The 22,909-nt window shown below is 42.0% G+C and overlaps 1 protein-coding gene across 7 annotated transcripts in view; it reads right to left on the reverse strand.

Annotated features, from left to right (window-relative positions):
- The window catches only part of KAT6B (lysine acetyltransferase 6B), a 119,323-nt gene extending 96,819 nt beyond the window's left edge, over positions 1-22,504 (reverse strand). For 4 of the 7 annotated variants that reach the window (XM_089510747.1, XM_089510746.1, XM_089510745.1 and 1 more), the window contains exons 1-2: positions 21,316-21,558; positions 14,455-15,351 (exon numbers count right to left, since the gene is read on the reverse strand). In XM_089510747.1, coding sequence (XP_089366873.1) covers positions 14,455-15,063 — 609 coding nt within the window. In that variant the 5' untranslated portion in view covers positions 15,064-15,351; positions 21,316-21,558. Of the gene's footprint in view, positions 1-14,454; positions 15,352-18,852; positions 18,878-20,393; positions 20,419-21,315; positions 21,559-21,784; positions 21,830-22,444 lie in introns of those variants that run through there. The other 3 variants (XM_089510743.1, XM_089510744.1, XM_089510741.1) reach the window with 3 other exon arrangements.
- Between the last annotated feature and the right edge of the window lie 405 nt (positions 22,505-22,909).

Raw genomic sequence — 22,909 nt, forward strand, 5'->3', positions numbered from 1 at the left:
GAGCTCTGGGGCCACAACAAACTACAATCCCCAGGACTGCCTAGCACTGAGCCAAGGCAGTTAACGCAGTTTCAAACTGGATTATTTCTGCAGTGTGTTTTGGACCTAAAAGAAAGAAACTGGCAGCATGAGCTTTCGCAGACTAAAGTCCAAATGCACTTGAGGAAGTAGATTTTAGTCTATGAAAGCTCATGCTGCCAATTTGTTTCTTTCAGTTAGTCTCACGGGTGCTACAAGATCTCTCTACTATAAAAAAAGAATGTGTGTCCATGTATGTATTGATTTTGCCACAACTCCATGCAGTCTAAAGAGACCAGAAACAACACTAAGGGAACCCCATATATGCACACCTCTAAGTTATTGTGCTTTTAAAATAGATTAATTCATTTCAGTTAATTAAAATCAATCAAATTAAATACAGTCTTCAGCTGGTTAGGACAGCTTTAATTTTTGTGCTTATACTCTTGTAGAAGCCGTGCTACCCAAAAATTCAGCTGGAAATTGCCCCACGCAGGAATGATATGTGGGGTGTTCAGGTGTTTCAGGAAAGCTGGGCTACAAAAAGCTCCAAGGGGCTATATCTCTCTTCTGAAGTATACATGAAAAACATAGCTACATCTTTTAAGGTATCATCAGTCCTCATTCTCTTCAGTGATAAGAGAATATTCTTGACTCTTACAACAAGATATGCCATTCCATTATGCTTTTAAATAAACCTAGTATACTAAGTGCTCTGAATCACAGTAATCATTGTTAAAATAATCTACATAATATACACTCGTGAGTATAAGTGAGTCCTGACAAGGCTGAAAATGCTTTGCCCTGAAGCCAACAGAAGCTTGGTTTCAAAGGCACTATACAGTAATTGGATTTAAGCAACTGAATTACTTAGAACAACACACTGAGTGGTGGAGCTCTTACAGTAATACATTAGGCTGAAGAACAGCATGAGCTTCATTAACCTTCAAGTACCAGAAATTAATATATTTAGATCTTCGCTGTTGCAATCTATAGGAACACATGTATCAGTCCTCCGGATCTGCCAGTGACAACCAATTGCCTTATACATTCTTCGGGGAATGAAATATGCCTGATTCATATTTCAGAATACAAGCACACATACACGTTAAGTAATGGTACATGAAACAAAATTCTGCCTCCACTATAGCATGAAAATATTTGGGAAACGTTTCAAAAACATGGTACTGTGTAATGAGTTTAAGATCAATCGGTTTACATCTGCCACTGCCCTATAGACAAAAATGGCCAGGAAGCAATGGTGCACTCAGAATCAATGTGAACACTTGTACAAAGAGAGAGGAGTCAATTAAGTTCTAAGATGATAGAGTTATAAAAACAGAGGTGGTAAGCCAGCAGGGAAGCTATAAACAAAGTTTATAAGAATAGAAATAAACAAAAGGAAGAAAAGACTGGTAAGACGTAACCAAAGGCTAGGGAGATTTAAAAACAAATGAAGACGTTTGAACAGCATTTGATAAGAGATAAACGATGAAGCCCTCACAGATGTTTTAGAAATTTAACATTTCTAGACACCTGAAGCCTTAAAGATGTGTTTATAGCCATGCAAAGGATGAACCCTGGCGAAGGGATACTATGGGTATGGTGACTCTCCAGGCCCTCTCCACAAGGATTGCATCTGTAGCACACATGGAAGCCTACCTCTTCTAGAAGAAGCCTAGCATGGCCCTTCTCTCAGGACACCAGAAATAAATGCCCCAAACAATTGGAGGGTGTTCCCCACCAATAAAAAAATCCTGGAAAAAACAAGGTAGTTTGTCATGACTTCAAAGTTCCCAGAAACTTTACATCTCTCAATATGGCAGCACAAACAAAACATTAACAATAAAATGTTCACGAAATCTTAAGCATCTATACAAGGGATAGGATGACAGGGTTTTGAAACTGGCCCTTTATGTAACTATTTAAGTGAACATCTAAAAGAAATGTTTGCTGGGGTACCGCAATCTTTTCTGACTGCTTCACTTTCCCATAAAGGCAAAGAACCAAGAGTTTCAAATCATGAACATCATCACAGGCTAAAAAAAGAAAACGAGTTTGTGAACTTTGGCCAAAAATCCATGACATTCCTGGAAAATTGAAAGGGAAGTGAGCTTTTTGTTTCTTTCTAAAGTTATTTAAGTTTTTAGCACTGATAATGCAGAAACAACTCTTTCGGTCTGAAGCTGTGCCAATTTTTTGCAGGCCACATAAATATTGTTAACGGACAGACTGCACATTTGATATTACTTCCAAACTGAGATGCTATATAAAAGAGCTGCTCACAAATCTGCACAGTATGGCCAGTTTGTTGTCTTGAATAACTTAAGTAAAACTTGGGCTACAAGCCATGAAGGTGTTTATGATGAATGCAATAGCATGCCAGACCTGGAATGAGCTCCAACGTAAGGCTGTAAGTTTGCTATTAACATCTGCAGAGTGGCGGGAGGGTTTCTACCATCTTCCAAATCATGTATGGCACATGTTGGTCCCTTACAGACAGGCCAAAAATAAAGCTGCTTTGGGTCACTTAGGAAGTATGCTGTTTAAATGATACATGCATACTAAGAGTCCAGAAGCCGCACCAAAGCCATGATCCAGTCCTAAGGACTAGAGCGCAGCTTTGACGCAGCTTCCGGACTCTTAGTACGCATGCATCATTTAAACAGCATACATACCTCCAAAGTGACCCGAAGCAGCTTTATTTTAGTCTGTCTGTATGGGGCCATTTTCTCTCTCTTCCTCTACAGACCCTAAGGAGCCAAACTAACTGACATTTTATTAACAACTAATACATTATATTTTTGCCCCTCCTTTCCTGTGTAAGGAGTGGCCAAGACAATATAAAGGGTTTCTCCCAATTTTTTCCTGAGGAGAAGCAGAACGAGAAGGAAACTTCTCAAAAAGTGCAGTTTAACTTCCCTTTCCCAAACAGAACAGGAGGCACTACTTCATGAATAACAGCTAATACTCATCTCTGTGCATTCAATGGCTTATCTCAACCACCAGTGGCATTTTGTTACAACATGAAATATATTTGTTGTTGTTGTTGTGTGTCTTCAAATTCTTTCTGACTTATGGAGAAGCTATCATGGGGTTTGGTTGGCATGATTTGTTCAGAGGAGGTTTGCCATTGCTTTCCTCTGAGGCTGAGAGTGTGTGACTTGCCCAAGTTCACCAAGTGAGTTTTTTTATGGCCGAGCTGGGAATCAAATAATATGCTGAGGGCAACTCTGCATGATCTCATGTTCACATCTGCCTTGTATTTGAGTACAAACATCCAGATTAGGAACAGATCTTGTCTAGCCCATCTATGTGAAAGATGCCAAGCACCTACACCCCGTCCTTCACTTTTTACTACAGAGGTGATGAGCAAAGTCCTAGAAATATCTGGGAACTAGAACATAATTTCAATTGCTGTTTATGGTATTTACTGCTTGTTTGTTTGGTAATCAGGTTGCCAATCGGGTTAGTAAAACCATTTCTGTTTGGAAACAGTCATGTACATCTTGGTTTTATGCATAAAAAGATAATGTTTCAAACACTAAAATATTCTTGCCAACAACACTGATATCTTTGCATTAAGAATGAAAAAGTACATTATAGACCTACAAAAATTGAAAAGACTTCAAAGGCCATTTAACCCAATCCCCTGATATTCAATCCCTTGCAAGGAGTGAAGAAAAGTGTGGCCCTTCAGACACTGTTGCTTTGCAACTTTTGTAAGATGGAGCTGGCACAATGAATGAAGGATGACAGAAGCGTCCCTAATACTCAGAATCTACTTTAAAACAACAGAAGAGTCAGTCTACTTTCTTATGCTCTCATTTCCTCATAGTCTTTAGGCTTTTCCCTTTTAAACCTGAACACACTGCTTTTGGATCAAACATTAAGAGAAACAAAAAGCAGATTGCTGTCATCAAAATGAGTGGCACTAGATTATCTGCAGGAAGTAAATGAAGCTTTAAATTTCGTGTATGAGGTTTTTTTTCTTTTCAAAATAATTTGTTTCTAATGAAATTTAAGCATTTTGATCTCCTAAAAGTTAATTTATAAACCCCAAACACTTAAGGTGGGCTGTTTCTCTTTGAGGAAATCATGTTCACATCAGAATAGCTTATGCATTCACATTGAGGCTTGATACTATGGCTAATACAATGACCGGAGACTCCCAAGTCATGAAAGGCATCCAAAGGTAGGAAATGTCATTCTTTATGGCACAAATATGATCTGTTAAGTTGAGCTGGTATGGCTGTTTTTTCTATTCCTGTTGTGTCAAACTAATTTACTAGCAATTTGAAGTCGAAGACTTTCATGCCCGGCATCCATCGTTTTTTGTGGGTTTTCCAGGCTATGTGGCCATGCTCTACAAGTGTTTCTTCCTGACGTTTCGCCAGCATTTGTGGCTGGCATCTTTCTCTGAAGATGCCAGCCACAGATGCTGGCGAAACGTCAGGAATAAACTCTTCTAGAACATGGCCACATAGCCTGAAAAACCCACAAAAAACTATTACTAGCAATTGTTGCCTGGGGGACACAGGTTAGAAACCACATTATGATGTTGTTGCTGTGTGCCTTCAAGTAATTTCTGACTTATGGAGACCCCAAGGTGAACCTATCATAGGGTTTTCTTGGCAAGATTTCTTCAGAGGAGGCCTGCCACTGCCTTCCCCTGAGGCTGAGAGCATGTGGCTTTCCCAAGGTCACCCACTGGGTTTCATGGCTGAACTACGAATCGAACCCTGGTCTTCAGAGTCATAGTCCATGAGACATAATTTTCCAGCATGTATAAATAAAACTTATTTTAAACTGTTACTTATTTTCAAACCAATATATTGCATTGTGAAAGAAACAAATTCCAGTGGATACTTGCTCAGAAAACATACATTTCAAAACAGGAAATTTAACCCGTCTTTATTATTTATATTGCCTTAATTTTATCTGACTCACCAAAGACTGAACCATGTCTATTCTACAGAACACTAATACTGTTACTTCAGTGCACATTAGTCAAAGAGGACCTCGAACACTGATCTTTTCTGAAGAGCACAGAAAGAAGGGTAATTTAGAAAAGTAGTAATGATGTGGCTAATCTAAACCCTGTTGTTCAGCATCAGGAACCTGCCATCCAGTTTAAGAAACAGTACAGATGATGTCAGAAGACACCATGAAACATCCCTTTCTCCTGTTCGTAGACTTCAGGGCCCACATCCAGTACAAGTAAATACATGCATGTTCTCAGAACTGCCAAAAATCCTGTGCAATATACTACTACCCTTTGATATTTCAAGTAAGCTGACAACAACATGAAGATGTGTTGAGCCACTGGCCACATTCACACATCAGAATAAAGAATTATGGATTGCTCCAAACAAACCAGCATGCTGATACTTGCTACTTGTTCACTTCTCTTTGACCTTCATCCAAGTGGGACCAACTAAACAAACAGTGGTTGTTGTTTATTATAATGTCCAAACTGAGAATTTTGGTTTTCTTCTCCAGACAAATCAGAGTATTAAGCTATCTTGCCTCATAACCTATCTTAAATCATCAGATAGTCCGGGGCTCCTCTTGCTTGCAGGGCGAAAATAACCAGCAGAGAGCAAGCTGTGTTCACCTTTTTTACAATCAACAATACAATATCTAATATGGCCACTATGTTTCTCTTCTCATACACACAATTCTGGCACATCCTTCCCTCCTCAACAGAGGTGGGACTATGGCGGGGTACAGACCGCCAGAAAGAGGTGCCAGGGAGGCGCCTCTCTTTGCACCACAGCAGCACCGCAACAACCAAACCGCACGACGCTGCTGTGCAACAACAAAGGAGCATTAAAAGTGGCTCCTATTTGTGGCGCACTTGCGCCGCTGCAAACCTACAAAGACGTCCCGATGGCATCGCAGCTGCGCAGCGCTGTTTGGACGCTGCACAACTGCAATGTCATAGCTGTGCGCGCCATGTGGGTGGTGCTGCGCAGCTGCAACGCTCTCATCACATGCTAGGGTCGTGAGGCGTGTGCATGCGCCGCCTCAAGGCAACCCTTGCACGTCATGGGCATGCTGCAAAGGTCCCGTCTGTACAGGGACTATAAAACATAAATAAATATTGTCTCTCTACACTTGATTCAAACCAGGAGTGGGCAAAATACAGCCTATATGAAAGGTGTAGAAATGCCACCATAGTTAAATGTTGTGCATGCATGGATTCCTATCTACACAAGGGGGGGGGGGAGAGTCCTCAGACAGTCCTATGATTGTTATAGAAGTTTGGTAAGAAACACATGTAGCTGACAAACCAGGGAAATAATAATGAGAAAAAAATACTGTCTTTAAAGGTAGGGGAGTCAATGCTCATAACAGAGAGAAAAAACTTTGGAATCCTGTCCCATCAGATGGCATGTGGGAAATAACCCAAGAATACATAGTATCATAGAATCATAGAGTTGGAAGAGACCACAAGGGCATCCAGTCCAACCCCCTGCCATGCAGGAACTCTCAATGAAAGCATCCCCGACAGATGTCCATCCAGCCTTTGCTTAAAGACCTCCAAGGAAGGAGACCACTATACTCCAAGGGAGTGTGTTCCACTGTCGAACGGCCCTTACTGTCAGGAAGTTCCTCCTAATGTTGAGGTGGAATCTCTTTTCCTGGAGCTTGCATCCATTGCTCCGGATCCTAGTCTCTGGAGCAGCAGAAAACAAGCTTGCTCCCTCCTCAATATGACATCCCTTCCAGTATTTAAACAGGGCTATCATATCACCTCTTAACCTTCTCTTCTCCAGGCTAAATATCCCTAGCTCCCTAAATCATTCCTCATAGGGCATGGTTTCCAGACCCTTCACCATCTTAGTCACCCTCCTTTGGACACTCCTTTGGATTACTCCTCCATGCCATCCAAGAATGAAATATAACACATATAAGAAACTTCCTGTATAAAACTGAATTGTGTAAACTCTCTTCAATGCACAGGTTTAGTTTAGACGGCTTTCGAGTGCTAACGCTACCATCGTCGTAACATTTTTGCAAATCATCCACACAGCACACCACAGCAGTGTGAAATAACTCCTTTATTTTGTACAATGCTGGATATCTGGTATCAGCCAGGACACTCTTTAGCATAATCTTTGTATGCAACAATGCAGGCAGCATAAGAGACCCTGCAGCAGCTGTTCAGTGCCTGATCTGAGGAACTCAATGAATGACAAAAGGTTACCTTAATTCATTGAGAGAATCAGCACACATCTACCCACTATGAAGAACTTTCTAACCATCTGCATAGCGACAGGCCTAACTCCTTCTAAAACAATTAGAAGCATGCTGACATGCCCTCATGTCAGTGTACATTTACATCTTGGCAACAGCCTTATTAAGAAAACCTGAACTTTTCAAAAATGTTAAGAAGCTTCATGAGCTGATGGCTTAAGTAAGCAGCTTTGAATGCTCTTGTTTGTCGAAAAGATGTTCAGCCTCACTGGTAAAATCTGCATAAGAGCAGAGCAAATGTTTTAGTTGAAAAAGATGATAGAGCCATTCTAGCTGCATTATCCACCTTTTAGACACAGCCTCCCAGTTATCTAGATCTTCTATCCAAAATGTTTTTTCCTCAAAAAATGAGGAATATATATATATATATATATTTAAGTTAGCCTTATAGTAAGAGTGTAATGTTGCTGTAAGTACTCTTTGTGGTATCGTGGCCTTTTTGAGAGAAATGTTGCTGCGTTTGTTAGAGAAATTTAGGTAAAGCATGGTTATGTATGCAATGTATAGTATATATGTTATAAAGATCTGTACAGAGAGCATTGGGAGTGACAAGCAACTGGCAGAATGTTTGAAGAGTACTGTATGAATGACCGTTTGTCAGAGTGTGAGAGATAATGCGTGTAGAAGGTATGTGAGTTAGAGATGTTAGGAGAAATACGCTGCATCTGTACTGCGGAAATCATGCAGTCCGACACCGCTTTAACTGCCATAGCTAAATGTTATGGAATCCTGGGAATTGTAGTTTGTTGTAGCTCTCTGACAGAGAAGGCTAAATATCCCCCTAAATTAAATATCACCCAGAGCTCTCTGACAGAGAAAGGTAAATATCTAATAAAACTACAAATCCCAGAATTCCATAGCACTGAGCCATGGCATTCAAAGCAGTGTCAAACTACATTATTTTTGCAGTGTAGATGCAGCCTTGGTCAGACCGTTAGGATTAAAAGCAAGGGATGGCAGTTATTTCATTATCTGATGCCGTAACACACAGTAGGAGATTCTCCCATTTGGTGGCAAAGATGGGACAGGTCCATCGCAGTTCTTCTAAGTCAATTTAACAAAATGAATTTCACAGTAAAACTCAAGACTTCTCTCCTGTTCTAATATTTCCCTTTTTATTATAGGAAGACTTTGTCACACACAAAAACATTGCATAAGGAAACTTTATTTTATAGGCAGTGGGTCCTCTAGTATAACAATTTGCCCAGAACTATCTGTATGAATATTGAAGAGTTCTCTTCAATTATTGGTCCTTTAAGTACAATCACAGATTTTACTTCCATGAAGAAATCAGGGTTCTATTATTTATTCCAAGCATCATTCTAGTTTCATAGTTTTGCAAGCTTCTTCCTCTATGCCCAATCTTGATGTGACCACTATGTACAAGAAGGGGAGAAAAACCTCCAGGCGCATATTTTAAAATCTAAGGCCCAGCTACCTGTTACACCAAAGCATCATATTTGGAGTTTCAATACAGTTGTTTGGTTTGTTATGTTTCAATATAGGCACCTGCGATGAGGATCAGGATTTGGGCTATAGCACAGGGAGTGTGTGTAACTCTTTTCACTGATACCATAGGCCTAATCTATATTGTGCCTGTCTCAAGAGCTGTTATTAGTTTCAAGGGTAACAATTTACTAAGCCTGAACATTTTCATGGGGCTAGCCTATGACAGCTTGCTGTCTGAGCTGAAGATAACCATATATATATCCCTTCCCAATTTCTTTATTTAAAAGTTAACTAACTTCAGTCTTACTTCAGCACTGGAAACTTTTGTAAAAACAAAATTGAGCACTAGAACATACTATGTAATTTGCCCCAAATTACAGTTTTACTGCTTTTTCAAAAAGTTACCGAGAAAGGATATACACTTGTCCCTCCGTATTTGCTAGGGTTAGGGGCACAAGACCCCCATGAATATGGGAAAACCACAAATAACAAAAATACCATGTTTTTAGCTGAAAGGACACCTCTCTAGGAATCTCTAGGTCCTCCAGCGCAACTCTGTGGTCAACGTCCGACAGACACTGACCATAGGACTGCACTGGAGGAGCTATAAATGCCTAGTGAAGAGTTCTCTCTAGGAATCTCTAGGTCTTTCGGTGCAACTTTTAGTTAAAGTTGATCATAGAGTTGCACTGGAGGACCTAGATATTCCTAGAGAGAACATATTAATCACATCTGTGAATAGTCAAATCTGCAAATATGAAAGGATGAGTGTATATTTAGTCATAGGTCAAGAAAAATATCGTTGTTTCCAATAGGTACTACTTAAAGGAGTGATCCATGAACTACTGCTGGTCTACAAGCCATCAGCTGCCAGTCTGTGGCACACTTCCAGGAAACAACATGAATACAATAACAATGTAGGACAAATATGATACTGCACCATGGCGCATTAGGGGGGAAATACCTGTCCACAGCTTGAAAAGCACTAGCATATACTTAAAATATTTTCAAACCATGAATGCTTGAATTCATGGATTAAAAAAAATCCATAGCTATGGAGGGATGACTGTACAGTTGACCCTCCGCTTTCACGGGGGATCCATTCCGGACAGCCCCCCCCCCTGCAAAAACGGAGGCTCAGGCATATTCAAGCCCCATAGGCTTGAATGGGACACATGCCTGTGCACTCGCGCCCCATTGAAAATAGTGGAGGTCGCCCTTATATATGCCTCCTTATATGGTTAACACTGAAATGTGGTAATTTTGAGTCTAATAAGGAATATTTTTACAGAAAACCGAACATGGGATGGGGGAGCTGCGTAGTAGAAATACTCACAAGACTATACAACGTCCAGCAAAGTAGCCATATTAATCTGTTGCAACAAAAGCAACATCTTGCTCATTTTAACAAACTTGTTATTGTATGAACCTTTATTGACTAGTATATCCCAGGTCTTCCAATTATGTTTTGCTGTTGTTTGTACTACAATTTTTTTAGTAAAAGAAAAGAAACCTCTCACCCTAAACAACTCAAACCTTACACATTTAATCTGATTCTTATAACAAACATTCTAACATGACCTTTGAAGACACTGTATGGGATTTTTAAGTTCACTTAATCGGTTTTTTTGATTTCTTAGTTCAAACAGCTTCACCTCTCACTGTTATCTTATCTTAGCTTCCACAAGTAAAGAGAACAGCAAGGTGCAGAATGGCTGGGTTGTACCTCAGTTAGCAAAGTGAATGTGTCATTTTGGGCATGACATCTTAACAGAAAATTTGGTACCAGAGACAGAAATAAAATGGAATGAATAAGGATATGTCCTTCACCACCAAAACATGTTTCAGCAAACCCTTCCTTCAAAATATGTACAGTGTGTGTCAATAGAAAATACCAGGTCAGGTAAGCATAAGTAAAGAAAAACATTTTGTATCCTCGAGAAACAACTGAAGCCAGCATTTCCCCCCCTTTCACTTCTCTCCATTTCTTATGATTTCCATTTTGATGGCCAAACTTACAGATCCATGCTTCTTTAACATGTTAGGGGGAGCTGGTGAGACATGCTTGTCTGCTTTCCCCTTGGCTGTTTTTCTGTTCAATATGCTGTACAGGGAATTCAGGAGACAGCTGCTCTTTACCCTTCCTGTTGTAGGCAAGCACACACAGCTATGGTAGGACCCGCTACAGCAGAATCCCATTATTACCCAGTACAAGCTTTTATTACATTGTTTGCTTTCAACATACTGCTGCAACCTGACACTAAAAGTAGTTTTCTCCAACCCTTTTTCACCGTCTTCCCAATGCTAATGCTACTAAGAACTTCCAACTAGACAGAAGTCAAGGAAGAAAAGTGGGGCTGGTAACACATAAAAAGTAGCATCTTTGCCAGAGGCTTTGTTAACCGAGGTATGACTGTAATGGCTCTTGCTCAATAGGTTCAAAACCTGATTGGATTAATCCCATCACACTTTTCCTAATAGCCATGTTCAGTCAAGTATGCTGGCCAAACATTTACAGCACAGTCCTATAGTCTAGGAAGTTCTCTTGTACAAGACACATTTTATATTATGGATAGGTCCAAATCAGCCTGCCTGAGGTCCCAGGTGGGCCCTCTGGATTTCACCAAATTGTGATATACCATCATTGGATTGTTTTTCAGGTTTTCTGCAGCTTTTTTCACATTCTAGATGGTTGAAATGACTCCCTTAAGATTTAGTTTTGGGTGGCAGGAATTTTAAACTGAAATAATGGCCTGTTACAGACTGCCAGAATAAAGCTGCTTGGGGTCTCTTTGGAGGTATGCTGTTTAAATGATGCATGCATCCTAAGAATCTGGAAGCTGCACCAAAGCTGCACTCCAGTGCTTAGGAATGGAGTGTGGCTTTGGTGAGACCTCCGGACTCTTAGGACCCATGCATCATTTAAATAGCATACCTCCAAAGAGACCCAAAGCAGCTTTATTTTGGCAGTCTGTAACAGGCCATAGCTAGTATTTTTGGTCTTAATGTTTGGACCTCTGCTCCACTCACCACTCCAATGAGACCCCAGTAATTTCAGCCCTCAGGATGAAAGAGGTTCTCTATCCTTGCTTTAGTTCAGGGTGGGAATTATCTAGAATAGATGTTGATGGACTGTAATTCCCAGTATTCCTTACCACTTGATATATACTGGCTAGGTCTGTTGGAAGCTGCAGTTCACCACACGAAGGGCTGTGTGGTTCTCACTCCTGTTCTAAATCAATGACTTATATTGTACATTGAGAAAAATTTCTAACGGATTGAGTCATTGTTGTGTTCTCACTGGCAAACATAACAAAATAGCACATATACAAAACATTTAATCCACTCGTACTAGTGCTGGTGTCTAAACCAAGTCCAAACAGCCATGCTTGAGCAATCTTATCCATGGACAGCTCATCATACAATGCAAGAAGCTTCTGGTGTCCATGTCAAAGACAGCAAAACACCTTTTGTGTGGTATCTGAAGAGGCAATTAGTTAAATCAACACGATTATCAGCCTCAGTATCTGCTGACAAATGGGGTAAGGGTTTCAGAGCCCTAACTCACTGGCCAAAAAATACAAATGTATCAGTCACAGAGGCTCACACTCCTTTTGTAATGCCACAGATTAACGCAAATCTAAATAGCAAAGGCCCTGAAAAGTTAGACACGTCAAGCCCATATTCCAAAAATCCATATCATGCATTTTTATTTTTATATTTCCTGTCCTCTGAAAGTTATGACTACTTATGTGCAAGTATTCCTTATTTTTCTTCATTCCAATCTAATGACCCAAGATTCAGCCAAGACACAGAAAAGACACATTCTCAGGTGAAAGAGACAGAGAAGTTGAGGGAAATCCAGTAGCATGATACTTCTCGCCATGCTGACAGAGGGGAGGTTTTGAAACGGAATAATTATCTGGAAGAGAAATGTACTCATCCTGAAAGGTCATATCAGAGATGAGAAGGCATTTATCTTCGGGGCTAAACATATTGTTTGAGGGGTACTCCTCGTCTCTAATCTTTTACGGCTTTCATTTTACCAGGGAAAAGAAGAATGAATTGGTTGGCTCTAGAGGATGCATCCCTACAGTAGTACCTCAGTCCTTAGTACTGTTCCATAATCGAGTTACAATGAGAGCGATGGCAAAGGCTTTCAATTATTACAATATAGACAGCTGAGAAACAGTAAGGATCATAAGAGGTTACAGCCACAGTGGTGCCTTCCAGATGCGCTAGACTACAACATCCTTCATTTCCAGGCAATATTGCTAATAGTCATACCAGCTACAAATGACAGGACTCTTAGGCCAGTCCATTCATGTAGGCACAAGGATGGCCACCAAACTTCAAGAGAAAAAAGAAACTCATTTGCCTCACAAGGGAGGAACTGGTTGGAATGAAACAAAAGGGGACACAACAAGAAATAAACATAAAAACATCAAGAACACATCTTCTATATCTGTGTTTTAATGAATGACGTCTAAAACAAGAGTGAGCCTAAAATTCAAAATGTCTACATTTTTAAAAAATTACCCGTTTTCCTCTCCACAACAAATACAGCGAAAGGAAGCAATATAAGTTATGAAATCAGCCCACGATATAATGGTCCTCTGCATCTTTGCATATCATTGCATATTTCTTACTTTAAAATCAGCTCAACCAAAAGATCTTTGGGGAGTCATACAGCTGTAGTTTTCAGAAACTTAGCTATTTAGCAACAGAAATGATGAAACGGGATTCTAAATGGCTTAATGTATGCAACACTTGTTAAGCAGCACAAATCAGATTTCACACTTTTCCCTACACCAAGCATTTACAATGACATGGTAGGTTCTCTCCTGCTTTCACCTTGTGGCACATACTATTCACCCTCTCACAGAAATGTAGCAAGAGCATAAAAGACAATCTTCTTACTAATATCTGAATTCAGAATCAACAGACACTACAATTGTCTCCATGAACAGAGGGAAACAATATAAGCTGCTAACCTAAACAAATGAGGAATTGCACACTAACCAGGAGGGTAATACGAAATTAGATGTATGATACCAGTATTACAGGAAGCATTTACCGTTTAACACTCTCCCTACTCTGCAAAAGGAACAGGCCAGGGAAAGAGTCCATGAAAGGATCACATTACTGTATTTCTTCATGCCACTGCTTCCTTACAATAGATGTTTCTTTATCAAAGGGATAATAATCAGCAACTCTGAGCAATAAAGAGAATGCAGAACTCCATTAAAATCCTCAGCAGGAAGCATGTGTTAAGATTGTAGAAACATAACAGGGTGCTCTAGACTTATATATTATGTACCTAAATTCTGCCCATCTCCCACTCAATCTAGGAACAAAGGGAGAATTGTGTGACCCAAAGCTGGTGGCCTGCAACTACAAGCATCCTTAACCTGAACTATGGAGCAGTTGGAGCACTCAATTTCCACTTCTCCTTTAGGACTTACATAGCTAGTCTACAGACTTGCATTTTTTCCCTTTGTGGGCAAATAAGCATGTACGAAAAATTATGTCTCACTAGATTTCTGTATGTGTAGGATACATTTCCTCAAATACTTCTACCCTACACTGATCATCTTCAACAGTATGAAAAACCTAACTAAATGAAGCAGGCAAGTTTATTAGGATAAAGTGAAACTCACTCCATGTGTATTAAGAGCATTTTCTTCAAGACACACTTGCAGTGATAAAACCTTTTACACTTACCTGGTCTTTTTCATGAGGCAAAAGACAGACTGGTGGAAGGGACATTGGAAATGAACCATATTTGGATGTTCCTTTGCCTTCCAGGCTTCCATAGTTTACTCTATACTGAGGTCCTTCTTTCAACAGCCTCCCATTATTTACTGCACGTTTGGCCCCCAAGCGTAATCTCCGCTGAAATACAGGATTATTGAAAATACTTGTAAGGTCATGTTGATTTCTCAGGTATTTTTCTATGTTTCTCAGGGAAGAGCCATTTGGTTCCTTGAGTCCTTCAATTCCTCTCCGCAGAAGTTTATTCCAATCCACATTCCGAAGCTCATTACAAGCGCCCTTAGATCCTTTAGGAAGGTCACTCGGTTTGACAGATGAAAAACGTCCAGGATTATCTGGGTCCTTGTAGGAAGCAAGGCCTTTGTTGGCAACTTTGAGAATAGAACCATCCTGGACACTTAGCTCCAGCTGTTCAGAAACAGTTTTCTTATCTAATCCGTGTGAAGAACAGACAGCATGACAAATTCTCTCTTCAGATGGCCTCTGTTTTTGCCTTTTAATTTTTTGTATCGCTTCAAGAATCCACTCCGTGTAAAGTGGGTTGGCAAGTTTTACCATGGCTGACCAATAATTTTCCAAAAGTAAGTGTTACCCATAGAGTTCCTCTCTAATCCTATTAGTGATGCTTCCAGGAAGTATTCACCACAAGAAGAAAAGACTTCTCTTCAGGCCCTGAAGCACCAACTCAAGGTTCCATCCTGAGAACACCAGGAAAACAGGGATGATACGAACATCTTTACCCAAATCCTTAATCAACCAGTATGCAAAGTTGGAACATATCTGTTATACCAGACGGAGGACATCTCTACAGTTCAATGGGCCTCATCTCCAGGTCTTCACAGAAACCTAAAGGTTTTAAAAAAAAATAAACATGTGATTAATCTCAAAAACCTGTTCATCTCATAAAAATGCAAGTCTACACCATTTCATTAAACAAACTGCACCTCTACGAGTCATGCTTGGCCAGTACATTAAAGCTACTGACAAAAAATTGTAAGAGTGCAAAGTAAATACAGGTCACATTGTTCTTTTAAATTTGCACCCAGCCTTAGTATCTAGTAATATGTCAGTCAGTCATCTTTCCCATTTCCTCCAGTGTATGCATTCACTATCCATTTCCCCAGGAGACCAAACCTAACCACATTTTATGAAGTTAATCCCATTATATTCTTTATACACACCTACTCTCAACCTCACTGGATCTGCAGTCTTCACATGATCTGAATATCCCAGGCTGCCAAGCAATACCTGCAGGCAGCAACATTCAAAGAGTTCGCACTGATAGCATATTTTCCTTTTGGTTTCTACACAGGATCTAATGACAAAGATTCTGTCCAGTTAGGCTTCTAGGAACAAAACATTGTCCTGAAGCACAGCTTCCAATGCCATGACACCACAGACCGTAACATCTACAGTAAAATGTTTAAAGGGTTCTAAGAACTAGAAAGAGATGCTTAAAGTTAACCTCTATTCCAGCATTCAGGTCAAAGCCACTCCGTGTCCATCAATCTAGTGCAGTGAGTTCTAAATTTTGTCTTCAGATAATCCTTTCCACATCAAACAACCTTTGAAAACTGCAGAGGATTCTGAGGCATGCACTAAATATTCATGCTCAAATGGTGGTTTCCTACCATTACAGATCTTCTGAGGAGCTCCATAACCTTAACCTGAACTTAAAAAGTCACAACTATGGCCTTGTTTGCACCGGCCATGATATCCAGAGGCAGCACAAAGTATCCTGGCCCCACAGCTCCCCCAACCTGCCCCCATTACCTGGCCCTCCATTCACATGCCATGACAGCTCAGGAACAGAAGGCTCCAGATCTTCCAGGAATATCCAGAGTAACAAGTAAGTTATCTTAAGGCATTTTAAGGCTGTTTTGCCCCAGTTCTGTTGCAGAACATACCAGACATCCAGACTGCTCACCAGGACCAGGGTTTGGGACACACCTCATCCAAAAAGGACACCAAAAGAGGGAGCGAGGGGAGAACATTTGCAAACAAGGCCTGTGATTCACTGTCAAGCACTGCTGGAATGCCCACACCAACAAAAGCTGTCCCCACAGTTGCCAACCAGGAGCCAAGAAGGATGACATGAGTGCAATAGCAAACCTCTCCCTATTTGGTCTCTCTGTTCCATGAATTGATTGTCAAAGTTTTTATATACCTCTATTGTTGTTGTGTCCCTTCAAGTCATTCCCGACTTCTGGCAATCCTAAGGTAAACCTATCATAAGATTTTCATGGTAAGATTTGTTCTAAGGGGGTTTGCCATTGCCTTCCTCTGAGGCAGAGATAGTGTTACTCGCCCAAGACCGCCCTGTCATGTCTCACTTTTCTTCTAAGCTAAAAAGTCCAAAATGTCTCATTCCAAAATGGTTAGTTCCAATCTATTTAGTTCTAAAATTTAAAAATCTCAGACTTTTAACATTCCAAAACTGGGAAGCTGCTTCATCCCTTTTATTCCTGTGACGTGTCTCTACATGTTTCTCACTCTACAAAGGTGTACTAATCAGACCTACATTCAAGTCAATAAAAAAATCTTGCACGAAGTCTGTGGTATTCTCAGAACCCATGAGAATTCCAGTCTGTTGAGAGTGAGAATTAGAAAAGTTAACTTCACATCTTGGATTTTCTAAATCCGCTAAGAATACTAGTGTCCCTTCCCAACACTGAATGGGACCAACCTACTGACAGTCAGAACACACCCGCTGTTGCTTCTCAGCAGACACCTACTCTCACGGGACATTTGTTACCAAACACACGACAACATCTTGGATTTTTGAAAGTAAATCAGCAGCAAAAAGAACAGTCCCAGCAGATCTGTTAAAACAGTCGTGTCCCAGCTGTATTTTTCTGCAAGAAAACCTGCATAAGACAAATGGCTAAATCCATAAACATTGGCCTGTTATAGATTGCCAAAATAAAGCTGCTTCGGGTCTCTTTGGAGGTATGCTGTTTAAATGATGCATGCGTCCTAAGAATCTGGAAGCTCTACCAAAGCTGCACTCCAGTGCTTAGGAATGGAGTGTGGCTTTGGCGCAACCTCTGGACTCTTAGGACCTATGCATCATTTAAACAGCATACCTCCAGAGAGACCCCAAGCAGCTTTATTTTGGCAGTCTGTAACAGGCCATAGTTTCCAAATCTACAGAGATTTGGAAGTTACTTCGGAAAAAGAGTAGTTTGAAGCTAACCATTTAGCTTTACATACAGCCATCCCTCGACATTTGCAGCTTTGACATTCGTGGTTTCGATTATTCGCAAGGTCAACCCACTGCGCACGCACTCCTCCTCCTCCTTCCTCCCAGGCTTTCCTCCTGGGGAGGGAAAAAGCCCAGGAGAGAGAAGCTGGTAAAGGTGCACAAGCCAATCCCATGCCTTCCCAGGATGGAGAGCTCCCTCTTTCCCCAAGCAGCTCTCTGCCTTGGGAGAGGGTTTGGGGAAATGATCCCCACCCTTGGAAGCCTTGGAAGGGAAGAGGGGAGCCACAAATACACCCTCCCCTGCCCTTCCAGCACCCCAGAGAGCTTGCTAGAGGTGTTTGATGATTCAGAAGGGAGACGGGGGTGCGCATGCGTGCAATGCTCTCACCTCCCCTGCTTTATTTGTGAATCTTGACTTTCGCAGGGGTCTTGCGCCCCTAACACCTGCGAATGTCAAACGTCAACTGTACACATAGCCCTGTTGCTGACCTACCGTCTGATCATCAGCTAATAAGAGTTTCCTCTGTACAACCAGAAAGTGAAAAATGCATTTTCATTAAATGGCTAAGACGTAGCCTGAAAGGAGTTTTTACAGTCCCCAGACCCTCCAGAAAACCGTGTCACCGTTTTCTGGTGACAAATCACACAATCAAAATTCCATGCAAATACCTAAAAGCCATTTCATGCTTGCTTTTATGACTTTTTCCCACTTTGCTGCCAAAATTCAGCAATATAAAAACTTGTTTCCAGAGAGCCAAATGTGTCTTCACGCAAGACTGGTGCGTGCACAAGATTTTTATGTGCAAAACTGTTCGGAGGTTTTGCACAGAAAATACCACTTTGTGCAGAAAACCAGCGGCTATTTTGTGCAACACTGATATTTTGGGTAAGATTTCTTAGTGCGAGAGTCTTTGTATGAGATTGCTCAGGCACAGAAAAACAGTGATCTTGCATACAAAATATGTGACCATCTAGAAACATTAGGTGGGCTTGCAAAAAAAAAAGAATGAACTTTTTGCACAAACACTCAGGTTATTATATAAAGAAGCCACGCGCATTTCTGCATAGACTAATTTCCATTTCAAGATATGTAAATACCAGGTGAAGACTGTGTGAAATTCTCATCACTGAATTATTCTCACCAAGTCTGTAGACACCTTCTTTCCACTGAGGAAGGAGGTAATGAATGGTAAATTCGATCCATTGGGAGAGGCAGGAAGATACAAATAAAAAGTATTATTATTATTATTATTATTATTATTATTATTAAATAGTTTTTCTAGTGCTAGAGTTCACAGGTGACTTCTAGTTACCAAAAGAGTTACTTCTAGCTGCTAAAATGGCTCTGGTTGGACTATGAAGTGCCAAAAATGGTTCTCCAGACCTCACCATATAACCATCCCTCAGCATATGACCATCCAGATTCTGTACTGTTAGAAATATCATAGCTAGATGGTTCAGCTGTCCAAGTTAATTCAACACCACTCCTTGAACAGTGGCTTTGATTGCCTGTCTGACACAGAATCCAACCCAAGCTGCTAATATTGGTGTATAAAGCCTTAAACAGCTTATACCTGGCTACCATGTAACATCTTGCCCATAGGCTGAGATCAGGTAAGGAGAAGCTACTAGTTACACTTTAGAAACTGAGGCCTGTTACAGACTGCCAGAATAAAGATGCTTGGGGTCTCTTTGGAGGTATGCTGTTTAAACGATGCATGCATCCTAAGAATCTGGAAGCTGCACCAAAGCTGCACTCCAGTGCTTAGGAATGGAGTGTGGCTTTGGCGCAACCTCCGGACTCTTAGGACCCATGCATCATTTAAATAACATACCTCCAAAGAGACCCCAAGCAGCTTTATTTTGGCAGTCTGTAACAGGCCTGAGATTGCATCCCAATTGTGGATTGCCACCTAGAGGTTAGAGTGGTGTCAACACTGGTTAGGTTTCTGTCCCAAGTGACAAGAGTGCTTTTTGGTCAGGCAGCTGTGCCAGTAACTCTCTCTCTCTCTCGATTTCAGAGAGTGGTTGCAAGGATAAATAGGAAGAGGGTGAAATATCACAGCGCTTCCCAGAGCTTTTTGAAGGAGGATGGGATAAAGCAAGGGTAGGAATTGTCCAGACTACCAGATCAGGGACGTAGCTAGGATTTTAGGAAAGGGGGGGGGGGGTCCAGACTAAGTGCCACCATTATAATGGGGCTTGGGTGCGGCGGCGGCGCAACAGCACACGCCATTCATTTTTCTAATGGAAGGGGGGGGTCCGGACCCCAAGAACCCCCCCTTGGCTACGTCCCTGACCAGATGTTATTGAATGCAACTCAAACAAATCAACCAAACAGGGGAGTGAAAGAGAGAGTCACCATCACTTGGGGGGAGGAAAGGAAATATAGAAAGATGACACAACGCTGCATCGCATTGTGTAGTGGAGTCTCCCTCCTTGGAGGTCTTTAAGCAGAGGCTGGATGGCCATCTGTCAATGGGGATGCTTTGATTGGGAGTTCCTGCATGGCAGAATAAAGGGGTTGGACTGGATCAGGGCCCTTGCGGTCTCTTCCAACTCTACCGTTCTATGCTTCTGCTTGTCTGCGTCTTCTTGAACTCGCCTTCTTGTTTATGTTATCAATCACAGAGCTAAGCGCAGAACATGCCCACGTTTCCCGCCGGCCCCTATAGTTCCTCACCAGATCCATCAGCTCTTTGAGAAGGGGTCAGAATCCCATCAGCTACCGGCTGTCAATTTGTTCAACCTGTATGCGGAAAACGCCATAGGAACAGCAGGCTTAGACTAGGAAAAAGGGAACATACAAAGAAGAGGAAGGGGTATGGACCATCTAGGAAGCGTGGGCGGCTCCTTAGTACTAGAAGAAAGCATCACAGACCTGGAATAAGGTCAAAGAAGGAAGTGCAAAGGCAGGCTTAAAGGAAGCAAAAGCAATGACCTGCAAGCATTCAACCTGGGCCTGCTACAGACTGCCAAAACAAAGCTGCTTGGGGTCTCTTTGGAGGTATGCTGTTTAAGTGACGCATGGGTCCTAAGAGTCCGGAAGCTGCTTAGGAATGGAGTGTGGCTTTGGCGCAACCTCCGGACTCTTAGGACCCTAAAGGGAAGTGCTGAGGATCCCATGGACAGCCAGAGAGACAAAGGAACGGGTCCTTGGATGGACCAAGCCTGAAACCTCCCTGGAAGCCAAGAGGATGAAGCTGAGGCTGTCGTGCTTTGGCCACATGATGAGAAGGCGCAGCTCACAACAAAAGACGGCAATGCTAGGGAAGGCAAGATGCCAGACGCATGGATCAAGAGCATGGCTCTGCAGTACCTTGGAGATGTCTCTCTCATTCATCCATGGGGCTAAATCCAGTAATCATTCCCGCCTCCGCCGCTAGGGGCGCTAGCGACCCGCCCCGAGAAAGAAGAGGAGCAGGAGGAGGCGCATGCGCAGTCGCGCCTCCATCGCTTCCAAATCACTCCCGCCTCTGCCGCTAGGGGCGCTCGCGACCCGCCCCGAGGGGAAAAAAACGAGGAGGCGCATGCGCAACCGCGCCCCCTACCGGCGGCTCTGCCAATGAACTTTTCCCCTCCTCAGTCAGCGCTGCCGCCCTCACCTTTCAATCCGCCACCGCCGCCTCCGCCATTTTGTTTCGCCCTCTCGCAGCCACAGCGCATCCGACATGACACCCGATGATGACAGCCCAGTGTGGGCTCATTAAAGCCTCCCAGGCTCCCCCTCCCACAAATGCCCTCCCTTTACAGTGCGCTTCAGCCAAGCCCCGCCTCTTCCTTGAACCGCCGCGCTCATTGGCCGAGCCTCCTCCCTCTCAGCCAACCCCTCGGGCCAAAACGCCCCCCTAGAGACGCTATTGGTTGATTGGTGACGTCAATCAATACTCCTGGCAAAGCCTTTCTCCCCTCTTAGAAGGGCGAATAATCAGTAATCATCCAGGGCGCTCATTGGTTGAAGATGACAAATAGCAAAGGGGCGGGACCAAAGGGGTGGCTAGGATAGGACAACGCGGACATCAATCAAGCTCTATTCCCCGCCCACTTTCTCCCCCCACACACATTCAGTTTTACCTTCCCTCCCTCCGCTGTGAAGTTTGTTAGCCGGCGGGCAAAAACGGGAGCCTTTTTTTTTTCCCTGAGGCGGAGGGGCGCGCCAAACAAAGTATTAATAATAATGATGATAATAATGATAATGATAATAATAAAAGCTGCGGAGGCTGCAGTTGCAATCGAGGCAATCTTTGCGTTCCACGCCACGTGCCACCCGCTCGGTCGGGCGAAATGGAGACACAAAAACACAACACAAAATACACAATATATATATATATATTTGTTTTGCTTTCCCGCCCATTTTCTGCACAGAAAATAAAATAAAAACACACACAACAATCCCCAGAAAAGGAAATAAATAAATAAATATGTTCTCCCCCCCCCCCGGCAAGGCTGTTGAAGCGCTGTCAAACCGGTTTTATTTCCTCAGTGCGGACGCCACCCTCCAAACCTCAGCAAATGGAGGCTGCTGTGGAATGTGGCTTTTTCTCTCTCTCTGTGTGTGTGTGAGGCGACTTTTTTTACCTCAGGACTCACAACCTTGGCTGGTCCTTGGGGCTCTGTACCTGAAACCACAACACAAAAACACACAACATACACAACACACACAAGAAAAGGATAAATGTGGAGATTAAAATATAATAATAATAATAATAATAATAATAATAATAATAATAATACCTTTCCTCTCTTGCTTGGCCAGGCTTTTTCTGTTCCCTCAAATTAAAAGAAAAGCAGTAGAAATATGAGACTATGCAAAAACACACACACACACAAAAGCCACACATATAATACACACAAAAAACACACACAGAGAGAGAGAAAGAGACACTAAAGGTGTAGGGTTTCCACCCAAAGAAGCCCCCCTTCCCCAAACCCAGCACAGAATTAATTAAAATATAATCTGAATAAAAAGGGAATAATAAATCCCATTCCTCCAACCTTTTCTCTCTTTCCCTCCTCTGGCTGGTTATAATGGCTGCAGATCCCCAACAAGGAAGGGCTCTCATCATATAATAATAATAATAATAATAAGACACCCAAGAGCTAATTGGAAAAGGTTAATCTACATATAAGCTCCCTCTGACAGGGGAAAAAAGAAGGAGAAAGAGAAAAAGGAGAAGGAGAAGAGGTCCCTCCCAGTTT

This window comes from Sceloporus occidentalis, unplaced genomic scaffold (assembly GCF_023333645.1).
Source record: "Sceloporus occidentalis isolate IW3139 unplaced genomic scaffold, rSceOcc1.0.p SCAF_2, whole genome shotgun sequence".
In the NCBI taxonomy this organism is placed as follows: domain Eukaryota; kingdom Metazoa; phylum Chordata; class Lepidosauria; order Squamata; family Phrynosomatidae; genus Sceloporus; species Sceloporus occidentalis.